Source organism: Siniperca chuatsi, linkage group LG11, assembly GCF_020085105.1.
Source record: "Siniperca chuatsi isolate FFG_IHB_CAS linkage group LG11, ASM2008510v1, whole genome shotgun sequence".
Taxonomy (NCBI): Eukaryota; Metazoa; Chordata; class Actinopteri; order Centrarchiformes; family Sinipercidae; genus Siniperca; species Siniperca chuatsi.
Window position 1 is genome coordinate 13617289 of NC_058052.1, and position 17286 is coordinate 13634574.

Consider the following 17286-nt stretch of genomic DNA (forward strand, 5'->3'; position numbering starts at 1 on the left):
AAGAGTTGAGGTTGAGATGGACCAAACTGCAGATGGGAAATGAGCAGGTTGTTGTAACACCTGTAATGTTAGAGCTTTTGCTGGGCATCACAAGTGGACTGTACACTGGTACAAAAAAAAATTCTTGCCAAACATTTAACATTAGTTTACCAAGAAATTGTAACTATATATATTTGAAGTCGAGGCAATGAAAATCAAGAGAAGCAGCTGCATGGTCACTTTGAGTTCCCCTTAAGTTAAATGGTTGAATTGCTTCAGCTCACAGCATGTTTCTCATATTCTGAGTATGAGTCAGTGGTTCTCTCAAATGCATCAGAAACAGCCTAATAAGGGAGAATGATGGAGTACAGATTAGAGGAAATTTAGAAAATATGTTTTTTTAAACGACAGTATTGTGATTTGCACCCCCATTATCTGTATCTTCAAACACATCTGTGGGAGTCCAATTCGGATAATTTCGAGCAGCACTGTTATTGCAGTGAGAGACGCCTCTGTGACTTGATCCTTCTCCATCTGCAGATGCTCCACTGCGACTACACTGAACATCAAAAGAAAAACTGGACTATTTTAGATTTTTTCATTACTGTGGCATTTGGTTTTCTTTGACTTGTAGAAATAAATTCATTCACGTTCTCAAAAAAGTTGTTCAAAGTGTACTTCTGCGGTCTGATTTTGCAGGGCTCATTACGCATGAATCGGCTTAAAATATATCAAAGGTAGGCTACAACTTACCCAGCGAGTTTCCAATGAGTGAAACGAAGAACACAATAATGTAAGCCACAATGAGAACCCATTCATACTGCTTCGGGTGTAAGTACTCTCTCCAGATGTATCTCAGAAGTTCATCGTCCTCATCCACAGTGGAGTGCAGATGTAACTCCGTGCTGTTGGCCACATGTGCAGAAGATAAACATTCCTCGCAATCCAAATTCCCAGTGATCCCTGACATCCTTCAAAGTGTTTAATGCGTCTCTCGTATTCCTGCTGTTAACCGTGTGTCTGCAGTGACCGCAGTTTGTTGAGCACACTGCCAATATTGCGGCAGTGTAGTGCGATAATAACGCGCTTGGCAGACCTCGTCAGTGTGACGCTGATTTCTCTCCTGCCTCCATGCAAGACCACAGCAGGGTCATACCACCAGTAGTAGCGAGCAAGGAGCTATTTCAACAACACACCAGCCTCAACGGGAAAAAATAGGGGTGGGGGGGATTATAGGGGGAAAAACTCAGAAGTCTTAGTCCTGGTTGTGTGTGTCCATTTCACTGTTTGTTTTTTTTTTGTTTTATATGAACTATTAAAATTTGGTGCATTTGTAATACTGAATTTACAAGATTTCATATTTCCTGTATCGCTGCAAAAGTTCTCTTTAGAGATTTTTAATGTTGATAAATTCAAGTTCAAATTTTGTTAAGATTTCAATACTTCTACAGGGACTTTTGCCTTTGATGGACAAGGTAACGTAAATGAATGGAGTCATCCTGACTGGATATTGAGCCGCAGCAGCTTCATCTATTTTGAATTCATTGCAGAACTCTGTTGGGAGCCTCTAAAAGAGGAATAGGTGCATAAATAATCCAAGGACGATTTGCGACCATTTCACACACCCAGTTAACCTGCATGATCAAATTGCATGAGCTGTCAACACAACAGTGCAGGTCAATATCAGTGGACTTCCTCACTGCTTCCCAAATCATTAACAGTATCGCCTACCAAATAACTGCTATATATTTGAGCCATTGTCAATATAAGCCAGAGCAGCAGAAATGAAATATGACTGTGATCCTGTAGCTCTTTGTTCCTTTAGTCCACTTTATACTCACAAAAAAAAGCAGAGTTTTATTACGAAACAAGCCCTCAGCCAAACAAAGATGTCCAACACAATGCAGGTAAACTTCCCTCACAGGAAGACTGGAGACAAAATGATTGCAGCTTGTTCTGCAACTAAATATATGAAGATTATTTGCAATCACGATCAGACACAGCTGTGAAATCGTGATATTAATGATGGATTATACTTTGTGTAACACGTACAATGAACAGGCTGCTCTCAAAATGACAAGTCAGTTTAAAGGCTTATTTAATTTATTTATGGTACATAGTTGCCATGACACCACAGTCAGGTTTTGACCAGATCCAATTCTTTTTTATATTGATTTCTTCATCTTGGTTTTCATCTTCATTTGAACACCCGACAAGATTGACTTGTTTTTCATGAACTTTACCATCAACAATCAGCCTATTTTCTGTTGTTCTTTATGTTTGACATGAAACAGAATCTTTATGATTGTTCGTCATTTATGATATTATGCAGCTTTAAAGTGCAAAGAAAACCATTACTCGTCTATGTAACACTGCCTTTGCACACATCTCAAAAAGGTTAATAATGATCACTCCAGGTTAAATCTCTTTCATGGCAATTGTAAAATTACAGCATTTTTAATTTAGTGTTTCATATGAATATAAACAAATAATCCTGGCTTATTGTTTAAATAAAAGAAATACTACTTATAAGGACACAGTCCCCATTTGCCAGGTTTATCACCTGTAGAATTTGTTTAACCTCCTCGAAAGCCTGGCTAATTAACATCCCGCTGTGCTTTCTGGGTCTTTTGTGTTTGCTGTTGCGCACCATATAATAAAGATCTGTGACTGAAGCTCCTCACAAACAGCCATTAAACTTATAACACCAAGGATGCAAACTCCTTTGACTTTGCCTGTGTGTTTGCTATTGATTAGTATGTCCTGCTTAAGTATCATGACTGGAATGAGATAACAAATATGACTCAGCACTGAGTTTAAAGTCAAGCGTTCTGCCTTTGGGGCTCTTCTCTCCGCTAATCAGATGAAGTCCAGCATTAAAAGATAATCACAAATAAGCAGCAATTTATTTCTATCTTCAGTTAGAATAATGCCTTCAGGCTTTAAGTCCTAACTCAGCTCACATGAAGCGAATACATGAAACTCCATACATTTTGGCAAACACTGATTATGACCAATAAGGTAGTCCAAAGTATTCCATTTAATGGAAAATGAAGCTTGTAACCATTGATTTTATAACATTTAGTATTCTTCTGATTGTTACTATTATTTCTTCATATTTATTGACATGAAAAGAGCCTAGAGTGAACAATATTGATTTCAGGTATCCAATCATAGAAATTGCCAGGACAATTATTAAAATCCCCACACAATAAACAATGTCTTTGCATTTAAACCAACAAATATCTGAAAGGAGTGACAGAAAATGGCTCTTGTGGCTCCTTCTAGAAAGATGTGAAAAAGCTGTAACCAGAAACTTGGAGATGAAATCATGCTGCAGGTATCATGCTGTGAAAATTGTGAAATCACATCAGCATTCTGGTTTAATGGGAGGGATGTTGCTTTATTTTGCTTAAGCATGATTTGCAGGTTGGGTTGGTTCTGATCAGATCTCCAAATTCTCTTTCCTAAGTACACCTTGACCGTGCGTGTATAAGCATGTTTTGTCATCTGGCCACTGTCAGTGAGGCGGCAATGCCTCCCACACAGGAGCTTGTAGAGAAGAGATCAATTTGTGATTCTTCTGGGTAGATGTAAATGATATATTCCCTTTATTGTCTTTCATGCTGCTCATTGCAGTGCAATCTCAGACGCTTGCTCACACTGTAGGCTCTGACACAAAACTATGTATCGCACTGATCTCTGACTGAAGTGAAACTTGTGCCCGCAGGACTTTTGTTCCATTACGTCAGTGTTACAGCTGACAGTTGACCCTTATCATTAATAACAGTTTCTCACATAACAGTGCTGATACACTAACATCTCAGTGTTGTAGTTTAAACTCAGGTACACCATACAGACCACGCATGTGTGCATATCTGTCCCACGTATTAATCTGTAGGATTGATCTTTTATTGCATAATGATATTATTAACGCCTAATTTCAAATGTAGAGACATCCTGGTCCAGACAGTAATTATATAGTTGCATGCAGCCATTAGTTCAGCCATTAGTCATTAGTCCATGTCCACTGCGGAAGCTCACACAGTTGTCTGAGATGCCTGTGTGTCATCATACATATACAGCACTACATAATCCAACCTACATATACTATGTGTATTGTGTCTAAAATTTGACTAATACCAAGTTACAAGATTACATGTTTACATGTACATTTTACACACTTTACTGTCATGTTTAAGCGTCTTTAATATTTGGCTATATATTCCAAAATTTTCTGAACAGCCCTGATTCAAGCAGTTCTAATAAGATGTGTGTTAAAGCTTGTGGAGACAGAAACAACTTATTAGCCTATAACCAGGAGGTGGAACTATGGAGCACAGCCCCATGTGGTCTGACACACTTTTGGCTTCAACTCTCACTTTTAATATGTCAGTTTGGCTGTTTATCTATGGTTGTTTTATCAGCTTCTTTTATGTGCCGCTGTGAAACATTTTGTAAATTCCTAACAACTCTGTGGGGCAGTAACTGTAATGTAAGACATTCAAATATGTTGTGTGCAAAATGTCCTAGAGATTGAATCAATTTTGCGGGAGAAAAAGCAAAAGCAAGTCTTTGTATTAAAATAAACTCTAAATGTCAGTTAGTTTAAGGAGTACGTCAGAAACACATTTGTGCAATATTTGTGTGAGTACATTTGTATTACATGTTAATAGAAGGAATCTGAGTGGAGACAATGAGCCTGATGATGCACTGTGTAAGTGGGAGCTTCTTTCCTTCCGTCCCTTCTCTTACGGGGGGGACAACAACAATGCAATCAGGTCATATCTATTCACCTCAGAAGTGAATTCAACTGCTGGAAGTGAGCTGCATTTCAATGAGGCTCACTGGAATGCCAGCAGCATTGTTAAGCTTAGTAGTAAGCTTAGTGGGAGATTTGCTTTAGGTGTATCAAAAAAGTTCACTGTCACATTTTGTACTGAGCTCGAGATTGCCATCAAAGCGAGAGCATCTGTAGCTAAGGAGGAAGAGGTGGAGGTGGAGGCGGAGGAGGACGTCTTGTGGCTGCATTGCATCACATAATATTGAGGCTATTGTAGGTGAATATATTTCTAATGTATCTTTTCTTGCTCTGAGATGCAGAGAAGAGGACAGGGATTGAGGATGGGATATTTTTGTCATGGTTTTGCATTCTGTTATTTCTTGTTTTATTTTGGTAAGAGTGTCTTCATGTGTCTTGTGTAGTTTTGCTTCCTGCATGTGATTAGTTTGCTTGGTTCCACCTGTGTCTCGTTGTCTCCCCTACCTGAGTGTATCAAGTCCGTGTCCTTCCCTTGTTCTGTGTCAGATTGTCGTTGATTCTGGTGTCTTGTGTCCTGGCCTTTGTCCCTTGTGTATCTTTGGATTTTGTGTTGTTTTTTTTCCCCCCTCCTTGGATTCATTTGACTGTTTGGATTGCTCACCTGGTTTGCTGAGCCCTACCTGCCTGACTTCCCCTGTAAGCTTGTGAACTTTATTGAACTGTTTGTGTGCAACTGCTCTGCCTCCTTAGTCTGCATTTTGGGTCCTACTTCCTGTTGTCATTCTGCTTGATACCTGAAATGTAAATTTATTTTTTATTTTTTAATATGATGGGATAAGCCTGCAGTGCTTCACTTAAACTGGCGTAGGAAAGCAAGATAAAAGAGGAGGTTGAGAAATTGGACAACAAAAAAACATGTTACAAAGAAGTAACATGGTTAAAACCCACATTGTGTCTTAAATATTATTTTTAGACACATTACTGTTTCCGCCACCCCCAAAACAACCATGACCTTAATTAAGTCATGTACCAAACTTGAAAAAAAAAAAATGTGAGTGCACTGAATAGAGGAGCTGCGTGGGCTGGTGGAAATAAAACTCACTGGAATAAACTAATGGGAGAGCTGGCTCTAAATCCCATATTATAAACTTTTTTTTTTTTTTTTTTTAATTCACAAAGTTTATCATTTGAATATAATTTGGTCTGGCTTAGCCATTAAAAATATTTATAAATCAATTAATGATATAAATGGAGGCTTGATTGATTTTATTTATTTTTTTTATTTATTTTTTTTTTTTTATAAACATGTCTGTAAGGATGAGCGTCTCCAGGTAACAAAAAAAACTCTATGATAAAGCATTATCTTAAAACCCTTGTGACACTGTGTGGCTGATTTCAGTAAACAGACTTCCTGTCAGGGCCATGGTTCAGTGGAGCTGTTATGTCACAATAAAAAAAAAAAATGGTTTATTGTGATGAGGATGAAACATTACAACATCTGCTGCGTGACTGCTACAGAACTAGAAGTATGAAATAAAATGGCCAGCGTGGGTTTTAACATGACTAGACATGAGATCAATCATGTATGGACTATCCATAGAACCATTCACAGACTCAGACGACTGTTCTGGTTGGTGATGTGTCATCAACACACACATTTGGAAAACGAGCAAAAGTCATTATTGAACAGTCAGTCTCCACTGGTGACACTGGCTTTTTAAAAACGTTGTGGCAGATCTCAGAAGGACAAAACGATTTGACCTTAAGAGTAACAGCCTTCTTCCCTGGGACACTCTGAAAATCTAGTGTCTGTTTTTGTTTGTTTTTTTTAAATCATTTCAATATTTTGTATCTTGAAAATATTTGAATGAGGTGTATGTATTTTTTTTTTTCTCAACAATGGGGGCAATGACAGTGGCCAACAGTCACACTGTGTGTAAACAAGTTTGTGTGGCATCGGAGTCTTGGGGGTGAGTGCTTCAGCTATAGTCAGATGCAGAAGCCTGCTGCACCTGAAAATTTTTGCCTTATTTATTGCTATTTGCCTCCAGTAATTCTGTCACTCAATCAGCATTGTTACAGTGGGGGAACCTGTTCATTAGCTGTGGTAAGCTGATGTTGTTCAACAATTCCTGTCTGTGCTTCACAATAAATGTGTTATGATGTGACAGTTTTATGTTAATAGTGTCTCATCATCAAATATGTTTTACATAATGCTGATATATGTGGTTTAGGGTTATGGTCAGCCTTCCCAGGCTGTTTAAGATTAGGGCTAATGTTGCGTTCAGGACAAATTGATGGGGAAGTTTAGTTACTGAAAGAAGATTGTTTATCTAAAAATAGATTCAGATATTCTGTGCTTTTTGCAGGGAAGTCAGGTGGGAAGCCCAAGGCATGCATGCATTCACAAATCAGATCTAGTATTTAAATATAGATGAAGAATAAACTGTTCTGTACAAAATGCATACATATGCTATGCCCATAAATTAGGATAATATGGATTCATTACAGAAGTTCATTACAGCTGGACTGAGTTTCAGGCACAGGAGTTTGGCCATTTATCTTGAGAAAATAAGAAAAAGGTCTAGAAATACAAGGTATACTGACTTATATTTCTTTTTCTTTTTTGATAAGTCTTATGATAAAAATTTAATAGAGATGGAGTAAAATAGTGGATGACAAAAGTTAAGATTTGTTAAATTATTTATGTAGCTTTATTTTGTGCTTAATTTCACATCAGTAAAAGGTTGATATTTGTTGCTTTTACTCATTACTTTTGTGGTGTGTGTGTGTGTGTATTTTGTTTTTTGCTTTAATGGATACTGAACAGATGTATTTAACCACATACCTGTACTTACAAAGAGAAACTAATTACTAGGAAACTAATACACTTTAATCATTGTAATTTTCAGAGCCATTTAAGTATGAAGTTCATGCTTAGGGTGACCAAAGTCTCACAGATGGCAAGTTTTGAACATTTAATTGCATTTCAAAGTATACTTTAGTTCTTTTGGTTTCTGTTTGTAAATTCTAAAGCAGGAAACCTGGACACAGCAAAGATTTCAGGATTCATACCTAATAATAGTCTGAAACTGTCAAACAATGGTTATATTTAGTTTTTTTTGTTTGTTTGTTTTTTCATTTTCTTTAGACACTTGATGTGACACTAATTCTAAAATGAATAAATCATATGAAAGTACTTTTTCCATTCTAGTCTTTAGCCATGTTTTTCCATCTTGGCTCAATTATGTAAAAGTGAGTAGGGCCATTAAATGTTTCCCATAAATATATTGTGTTTTGACAGTTCATGTTGACACCTATGTGTTTTGCCTGTAGTCTTCATTTAAATTGTTTAAGCTACATCCTCTCACCGTGGCTGGTTGTTTTTGTTTTTGTTTTTTTTTTTTTGGGGTTAGTTTTGGATCAAAATGTTGCAAATTAAAGCTTATGGGAGCGCTGATTCCCGTGGGCAGGTCATTTTCTATTGTGTTCTCTTTTCAACAATCAACACATTATAGACAGATACTCCAGTAAAACTGATTGGTCTTATAGCTGTATGGGTTAAGATGAGATGAGAAGCTTGGCTCATTTGACAAAACATTTAGGCTGAACTCTACTAGGAAAATAAGCATCATTTACATGGTTCATCAGTAGATGCCAGACAGAAAGAATCATCATTTTCATCACCGTTTTATAAGCATAACCAAGAGAGTGCGTACTAAAACTGGATCTTCTGTGTTTAAAAATATTCATTACATTCCCACAAGTATCATTGAGGCAAAACACAGAGCCAATGTGCCTGGCAAGCAACAATAAAATTACAGTTTAAAAAACCTCTGACTACTCAGTTGTAATACAAAGTACCTAACTGTAAAAAATTAATATTTACAAGATATGAATGAAAGAGATGGATTCTTCTAGCTTATGTGCAAATGTTTTACACTGGAGGCCATGTTTCTCTCTGTTTACCCACAAGTTCCGTCACATTGAGCAAAAGATGAAATGCTTGAATCATTCCTGAGTGGCCAGTGAGGGCAGGTGTACTGTGTTTTTCATTATGCTTATATTGTACATTGAATTTTGCCTTCAGGCACACTGTTCATAGAATGAACCCTAAGAAATTAACCCTTGGATGGATGTCTTTCGCAGAGGAAAGTTACTACTGTATGTTTTCAAATGCAGTGGCACAATTTATAGAAAAGATTTAATAAAAGACGTGCTCTCAATGAAAAGTGGTACAAAATTATTTTGCAAAATTATTGCAACCCCCATAGCATTCATAAAACCTCTGTCAGACACATAAATGAAAGTTTTTCATCATGTGGAGTGGTGGTTAACTCGCAATGCCTTTCCCTTGACTTGCTGACAACATTCAGGCAGAATAATCCTTTGAGTATAGTAACAGCAGCACCGTGGTATGTGCACACACTTACACGAGCAGCAATAATTTGTACTTCTCTGACACTTTGACACTACTGCTACTTAATGCATCCACAACATTTATTGACAGCGTTTGAATTTATCGCTTCGCTGGTTGACGCCAGACGTGAAGACAGCTTGAGGTGGTATTTTAAGGTTCTGTTGTACAAAGGCCTGCAGCATGTATTCATATAAAATATATTCTCCTTTCAATGGTACTCATCAGTGCATCTGTACAGAAAAAAAATAAGCAGAACAAAATGTAAACAGTGTTTGCTCAAAACATTTTCCAAAAGTAAACACAGAAATTAAGACCAACAAATATAAACATTTGCGGTCAAATGTGCATTAGTAATAAGTGCCCTGTGGAGATATGTGTTATGCTAACGCAGTTGTCGCTACTTGTTCTTGTGTATGAGATTTCCCATTCTGTGAATGAATTTCTCCAGCTTGTTTTCATGGTGCCCTCGTGCAGCCCGGGTGAGGTTGTGTTCAATAGCTGCTTCACCTTTAGGAAGGGGTTTGGGTTTCTCCTGAGAGTGTGTGGTTCGAAAGCTGTGTGCAGAGCGCATGGAGGGTTTCTTTTCAAAGGAGCAGAAAGGCTCAAATCTGCTGTACAGGCGAGTCTCGGCACCTCGATCTTTGCCCCAGCTTCCTGTGACAAGTCCGGGTCTCACACTTTTGTCAAGAACGCTGGGTTTCTTCTGCGCAGTAGTTTTCGGCTCCTCAGTTCTGAATCGAGGTTTTGAAGATTTCAGATGGTCGTCCTCTAGCCGGTTCCTCTGCTGCTCTGAGGAGGACCTGACAGATTTGGTTGTGCTTTGATGAAGTTTTCCTCGTCCATCTGATATCCCTTCCTCATCCTCAGCTGTTATGGTGTCTGTACTGCCACTGGACTTCAGACTCGGTGTTCCCATGGTTACGATTAAATCCTCTTTTTTCTCTGGTATGTTCAATAAGGATTTTAATTTCTTGGAACTCTTCTGTAGAAAATGCTGAGAGCCCATACTGTTGGATTTATCCGTCAAATCCTTTCTATTCACATCCAGGGCTGCTGCAGACACAGTCCTGGATGGCAGCTCCTGCCAGTTGGTAGAACTAGGGCTCTTTGTGCCTGTGATACTCTTGACATCATAATGAGAGACAGATCTCTGATCTTCGTTCAGATTTGACCCATATCCTCCAATCTGTGCATTGATCCCTGCTGTGCTTCTGTTTACTTGCATCTTTGCAAAAGCTCCATACATGTGACCTGAGGATTCATGTGTGTACTCAGTGTTTGATCTTGGATCTGCCACGCTGTGCCTTTTGTGCCAACTGTCTGTCAGGTTGTCAGGGTTTGTGATCATGTGTCCACCTTTAGCTCTGCCTAGACTAGCATATACAGAGTGGTAAGAGTTTCTACCTGGACCATAGCTTGTGTTATTCCGATTGTCATCCAAAATCTGCATACTTTGCCTCTTTAACATGAACTCTTCATTATTCATTCTAGTATCAGCTGCTGCTGTTGGATTCCACTGCATGGATGAGTAGTGCAAAGGAGTGTTTGGTGCTAGTGAGGAGCTAACACCAGAGGAGGAGTGCTGTATGTGTCTGTTTGGCTCCATTTGCTCTGGTATGGTGGACCTGAAAACAAGGGAAGACCTCATTCTCCCCTGCATGAAGGAGCTAGCTTTGTCGAGTGGTTCATACTGGTCTAAATAGTCATTAGAGTCTCCGAATGGGACGTCAGGGTTTTTGAGGTAAGACTCAATCCTCAGTGTGCGCATGAACGACTTGGATGTATTCTCCAGGGTTGGCATGTTCTGCTGCATGGACAGAACCTGTTTGTCGTTGCCATTGTAAGACTGACGCATGTTTTGACCTCTGTGTATCTGTGTCACTTGTAAATAATTGTCCGTGGGGTAGTTGGTTGTTCCATTTCCTGTTTCTCTAGATATATTCCAGTTGCTCGCTCTGGGCCTGATGTTCTGTGGCATACATCCATCTTCCCCAGCATAGCTATGCCTTTTCAAGAAGTTCATCGTCTCTGCGGACTGAAACTGGGGCATCTGGTTCTGAGCACCAATCCCATTGTCAAACAAGGGTCCCAGCTTGTTAGGTTCCTCTTCAAAGAGCCTCTCTTCGAGGTCTCTTGTGCCTAGTTTCCTCTCACAGGTCTTCCTATAGACTGTGTTCAGCGTATGCCTCAACTGGTCCCTCCGCTCAATTTTTTGTGCAGAATGAGATTTTGGCAAAATCTGTCCATTGCGTGGGAACAAACCCTCTGGAGGGCAAAGTTCAGCTGGCACACTTGACCGGGCATAGAGTGTTCGAAACTCCTCATCGTAGGACTTCACCAGATGGCCTGTGATGACCTGCACCATGCTCAGATTGATCTTCTCAAATGACCAAGTGAAGCTATAAACAAAGACCAAAACATTAGTATTTATTAATTGAATGTGGAGAAAACAACACTGATGGCATGTAACACTTTAGTTTCTTTATGTGTTGGGGTTAAATTTAACTTCATTCATTTAAATCCAGTTAGGGCGAAGAACTACAGGCACGAAGCAAAAACAAAATAATTATTTTAAAAGATTTCACTCAGGATCTGAGAGAGATTTTTTTGTAAAGAGCTGTTTTGTGTTTTGTTTGTGCTGAAATAATTTTCTTTTCTGTACCTGTTGCCACATTTTCTAGAAACCAGTTTTTCTTTCACATTCATAAACAAAGTTTAGTCACAAACTACTTCAAAAGGAATCAATAAGAAATTATGACAGCAATTTTGTAGAAAGTGACAGTAAATGTAGTGATCTGCATAATGAATGCATTTAGTTCACACCTCAGTGGTCTCAACCAGAGCTCCTCTTGTACTGCAGTTTTATTTACCTGTATGAGCCATAAATCGCTGTGTGGCAGTCGACTAAAAGAAACTTCTGCTCCATTGCCCCATGAAATTTAGCTCCTGATCGACAGAGATAACCCTGACCTTTCACAGTGCGCACCCTCATGTTCTGTGGTCAGAGCAGTGAAAAGAAAATGTCAGAAATGATTTATCACTGTTACATTTTACAGCAGAAGGTAATATATATGTCATTCATCAAATAAACATCTGAGAAGAGCAGATGTACTGTGCAGATAAACATCATTCTGAAGATTTTAAATACTGTTTAAGTCCCTGAGTTGTTGTTGTTTTGTATTGCTGGCATGTGATATGCACTTACAGTGATGGGAATTTAAAGGGTGTGTTTTCATCTTTAGCATCTGCCCAGATAAATAATTATGACTCCACCCAAAAAACTGAAGAAACCAGGTTTAGACTTAGACATATTAAAAAAGACTCATAATAGTCATTTGTATGCATGTAAATTTAGGGTCATGGGCAAAGATACAATTGTACAAAAGTTGCCACTTTACATCCCCTCAACACTCTCCCCTCTCATTAAACATTTTGGAAAATTTGCTTTGTTTTCTTGTCAAGAGTTGGATTAGCCATTATATATGAAGCTACAGCTGGCTAGCTTTGGAGGTGCTGGTAGGTGGATTTTTTTTTGTACCCTTAGACCCCTTGTTTCCAGTCGCTAAGCTAACATCTCCTGGCTGTAGCTTCATATTGACCATACAGACATAAGAGTGGTATAAATCTTCTCATCTAACTCGTGGCAAGAAAGTGAATAAGTGTATAGAGATCAAAAAAAATTTCTTTTATTAGTGTTGTTTTAGATTATCACCCTCAAAATACTGTATGCCATTAGCAAATGTTAAGTTCTATGATGGTGCTTCATTACAAAGCAATGATAACCGCAGAAACAAATAATTTTTAATTACTTTGCAAAATGTGTAACTGTAATGTATGTTAGAATCAATAAAAACAGTTCAAATTGAGAAAATCAAATGGATGTTTTAAATCATATACTTACTCTGAGTTGTTGAATTTTTACATCTTGATTTTCAGCCATTGTGAGGAAACTTTTCAAATGGAAATCATCCAAAAGCACGTAGACCGGAACTCCTCGTATAGATGCATCAACAGTTTCTTTGAATATATCGACATCAGTGAACATGTCCATCACAATGGCAATGACCTGCGAGGACAAAGTGAATAAATACTGATCAGTTCAACGTGTCAAAGACCAGAATGGGTATAGTGAATTTAACCAGTTTACACTTGTGAAAACTGTGAATATTTAAGAACACACTCACAGTCATCATGCATGAACATGAATGGTAAATGTGAGTCTGACAGCTAGAAACAGACCGATAAAAACCTCAGAGTGATGCCAACAACAAAAAAATTGTTGTCATGCTGTGAGTTGTTATCGAAACAGGACACAGACTAAGCAAATGCAGTGAAAGTAGCCAATATGATTTTACTTTTGATTTCACTTTAGGCTCTGTGATGCTGCAATCAAGGTTCATCATGATAATGTGCAGTTTGAAAATACTGAATGTGATGAAGCAGCAACATCATACTGTGTTCCAGTAGCATGTAATGAGGTCTTTAATGAGCTCATATCCGACTGAATTGCATGTTGTTTAGACAAATTTCTTTACCTCTTTCAATTTCCTGTGTAGGAGGTTTCTGTCAAAAGATGTCTGTTCTTCAGATGAACCATGGGAAGTGTTAGTCATTCTTAATCATGTATGTCCAACAAATGCATACATTAAATTATTAATATTTAATTATTCAACCCTCCAAAATTGCTATTTTGACAGACATGAGAAATTCCAACTGTTATTTCTCAAGACATAGTTATCTGCTTTTAATCTTAATTTAGTTTATTTTATACTGTACTGGTTATAATTATGGGGAAGAGATGAAAGAGGTTTCATTAGCTCTCTGTGAGCTGTAAAAAGAGATGGTCTTCTGTTTTGTTTTTCTATGGACCTTCCTGTCAGTCTTTTGCTGTGTTGGTTTAATTAAGAGCCAGTGCAGCATTAACAAGGTTGTAACAAAGCAGTGCAGAGGAATATTAAGTCTACTAACCACAATTCTGAGCTACAAAACTAGTTTATGATTCATCATGACACAAGTTGAGAACTAAGTGAGGCGTTGTACAAATGTCATGACTCTATAATGTAGTGCTAGTACATGTACATGATTCCCACACTCCCTTCTCATGATGGTAAGTTGCAAAACCAGATTTTGACCTCGACAACCCCAGCAGACTCTCCTTACCACTGGAAATTGAGAGCAACAAAAGTGTGTGGAAACGCCTTGAGGCGGAAAGGTGCTTACAACATACTTCAAAAGAGCACAGTTCTCAAACTAAACACAGCAGAGAAACGGTACGTCTGTGCCCATTTGCTGCAACAGAGAATTTTTTTTTCTCTCTGTCTTAGCACGTTGTCGCAGCTAGTTTTGATTACCTGCCTTGCTTCCTGAATTTGCTTCCGGATCACCTCTTTGACAGTGGGGTTGTTTTGTCTTGGTGGATGAAAGAGCAGATCTATATTTGTCTGTAGTCTTTCATGCATGAGCTCCGGCCACCCTAAGTCCAAATCAGGCGTGTCCACATCCGAGTGAATGGGCCAGTACGTCCCTGAGGATGACTGGTTGTCCAGTGGACCATTTATTTCCTCTGTGTGGTTTTGAGGTGGGAGCTGTACTGCGTTTTCAGTGATGAAGAGAAGTTCTTCCTCTGAGAGGAAGTTCCCAATACGTTCTTCCTTGAGGAACTCCTGGTAACTATCTCTGCCACCACTCACCAGGCGATCAATCGCCAGGCGATATGACTCCTTATAGTGGGGTTGGATATAATCCTCTGATTTAGACTCCCCCCGCAAAGATGACAGCAGGGAAAACTCGGGAGACTCCATGGGTCCAGACTGTTTCAGTAGGACCTGTCATAGATAATGGAAATCAATGACATGATGTAAGAGGAACAGGGAACAAATATTATAACAGCATGGAAAATGCTGTAAGTCTCATTCTTGTTAAGTGTAATGAGGCAAAGTGTAATATAGTGAATGGAAAGCTCACATTAAAGTCTGTGTAACATTGCTTACAATAGGCAAATATCAAGTTAAAACACCAAAAGCTGAAATAATCATTAAAGTACAACCTTGCTCCTATTTGTCATGGTACGTAAAAACTAAATTTGTCTTACAGTTTGTGACACTTTGCAATAAGGTGCACAGATTCCTGAGAAACAAAACAGTAACTATGTGCTGATTAATGAATAGCCAACTAGCCGTTCCTGAGTAACACTGAATCACAGACTTTATAGTGGATGATGATAAGTTAATTGAAAACATAACAGAATATTGACCGTGTTCTTAATGTATTGGTCGTGATTAACTCTTAAACGGCTGATAAAAGGCACAAAATCTAAATAATCTAAATCACTGATTCAAAGTTATTCAGGAACTACTTGTTAATAAGCAGTTAGTTAGTTAGTTAGTTAGTTAGGACTTTGTGTACCTTTTTGTAAAGGTTCCAGTGTTTACATTGGGACTGTGTGTACCACAGCAGTAAAGAGGCCTATATTTTCAGCAATGCATACTCATCATTTCCATCTATAAAACTTTCTTTTATATTATTATACAGTACTTTATATGCAAATATGCCTGTTAGATAGATATACCTGATTCGCTTCCAACAAGCCACATCATGAAAACTGACTCATCATTATCTGACGCTGAATCTGTTCACAGTCAAGACTTAAAGGATGACTAGCAGTGCATGCCCAGGGGGGAAATGTTATTGCTGCACCTGTAGTGCACTTCCATGTGAAGGTGGGGTAAAATAAAACAAGTTAAAATAAATGTTTGCGGTGGAGTAAGCAGTTCAATGTTTTCAGTAATTGCATTATTTGATCACGTTTTGTTAAGCACTTTGGGCTGGATCTTAGCATTAAATGTGCTATACAAATAAAGTTATAATTATAATTATAATTTACTGTGGAATAAAGACAGATTTTAGTAAAGCTTTTAAAATGCGTAAAGTAATCTTCCACATTCTACAAAACAATGCAAACATGCACATACACAATGCTTTTTGGACTTTGTGATATATAAAGTGGACTTTTAAGCTATAATTCATAGACCAAGAAAAACATTTGTTACCAACCTTCCAAGGCAAAAGGTTTTTAAAAAACCTAATAGGGGATACAACCTGTTTTAATTAATTTCATTTCATTATTTTTAATAGAAACATCTCAATCCAAGTGTTCTCACTTGAAATGTTGGGTGCTAAAAAAAAAATCTGTGATATACATCTTCTCAAACTTCACTGGAAAAAAGCAAACATGCACTGCAGTCAGACAGAAACAGGTGACATTGATGTGTTATCTATCATATCTTATACATCGGAATGTGAAGAAACAGAGAACAGAGAAAGAAGTTTTAAAGCACTGCACGGCTGAGAACCTGGTATAGGAAAGTTTGTGTGAACGTTTCACTTTCAGGTGAGTTTCACCGGCAGTAAAAATGTAGCTTTAACTACAAATGAATAACCCTGAGTACAGCCATACTTGCCCTTTTTATTTTCAGGTAACATTTATAGGTCCTTTTATGGACTCTGCTGTTATGTTTATACAATCATATATTTACATTTACAAGTTTTATATGTCAACAATCCTTTGAGGTCAGCATTGACTCTGCTGATCCTTATTTAAATAGATAAACTGTAAAAGAAACATTGAGCAGCTGTTGTTGAAGCATATCTAATCATAACGTACACTGCACATCACAACCTTGTACAAACGGCATATCTATTTATCACAAACCTCCCACTGTTCAGAGAATTCATTTTAAAACTGAGGCGTTTGATATTCTTACAGAGCTGCTGTTTCTTGCTGAATACTTCTTAGAGGCTTCAAAAGCACAGCGAGCTAGCCACAACACCATTATCTCATGCTCAACAGAAACTTACATTTAGGTTGTGAACTTGTGAAAATCCTCTCGACTGCTCCCAGAATATCCGTCTTGGATTGATGAATGTTCGTTCAACTTATGTTCAATATCTGGAGAAGCTAGTGTCTGCCAGCTGGAAGAAACAAAGACAAGGAGGTGTCTCAACATGATAAGCAGTCTGCAGATAGAGGGTGTGGATTCCAGTTTTGACATGCAAATGGTCTGGTTTGAAACTTGCACACAGGCCGCCATAAACCTGTTTGAGACTTTTAGCCACTCCCCTCCTC

At 38.2% G+C, this 17286-nt stretch overlaps 2 protein-coding genes across 5 annotated transcripts in view; both read right to left on the reverse strand.

Annotated features, from left to right (window-relative positions):
* The window catches only part of hcrtr2 (hypocretin (orexin) receptor 2), a 31412-nt gene extending 30283 nt beyond the window's left edge, over window positions 1–1129 (reverse strand). For 2 of the 3 annotated variants that reach the window (XM_044215346.1, XM_044215345.1), the window contains exon 1: window positions 733–1129. In XM_044215346.1, the coding sequence (XP_044071281.1) occupies window positions 733–949 (217 nt within the window). In that variant the 5' untranslated portion in view covers window positions 950–1129. The remainder of the gene's footprint in view (window positions 1–732) is intronic. The other variant, XM_044215347.1, reaches the window with a different exon arrangement.
* A 5172-nt stretch (window positions 1130–6301) lies between these two features.
* fam83b (family with sequence similarity 83 member B) lies at window positions 6302–17205 on the reverse strand. Of its 2 annotated transcripts, XM_044214602.1 has the most exons (5): window positions 17019–17205; window positions 14513–14986; window positions 13063–13227; window positions 12032–12156; window positions 6302–11560 (listed from the first exon to the last, which is right to left on the reverse strand). In XM_044214602.1, the coding sequence occupies exons 2-5, from the start codon at window positions 14960–14962 to the stop codon at window positions 9559–9561; spliced, it is 2742 nt and encodes a 913-aa protein (XP_044070537.1). In that variant the 5' UTR covers window positions 14963–14986; window positions 17019–17205; the 3' UTR covers window positions 6302–9558. The 2 variants fall into 2 exon arrangements, with proteins under 2 accessions (XP_044070537.1, XP_044070538.1); XM_044214603.1 differs by lacking the exon at window positions 17019–17205 and having other exon boundaries at window positions 14517–14650.
* Between the last annotated feature and the right edge of the window lie 81 nt (window positions 17206–17286).

Coding starts and splice junctions, on each gene's coding strand:
- fam83b (XM_044214602.1), bottom strand. CDS start 14,962: ATGGAGTCTCCCGAGTTTTCCCTGCTGTCATCTTTGCGGGGGGAGTCT. Junction 12,157..13,062: donor TAAAAATTCAACAACTCAGA/GTAAGTATATGA, acceptor CTCTGACCACAG/AACATGAGGGTGCGCACTGT. Junction 11,561..12,031: donor GCGATTTATGGCTCATACAG/GTAAATAAAACT, acceptor CTTTGTTTATAG/CTTCACTTGGTCATTTGAGA.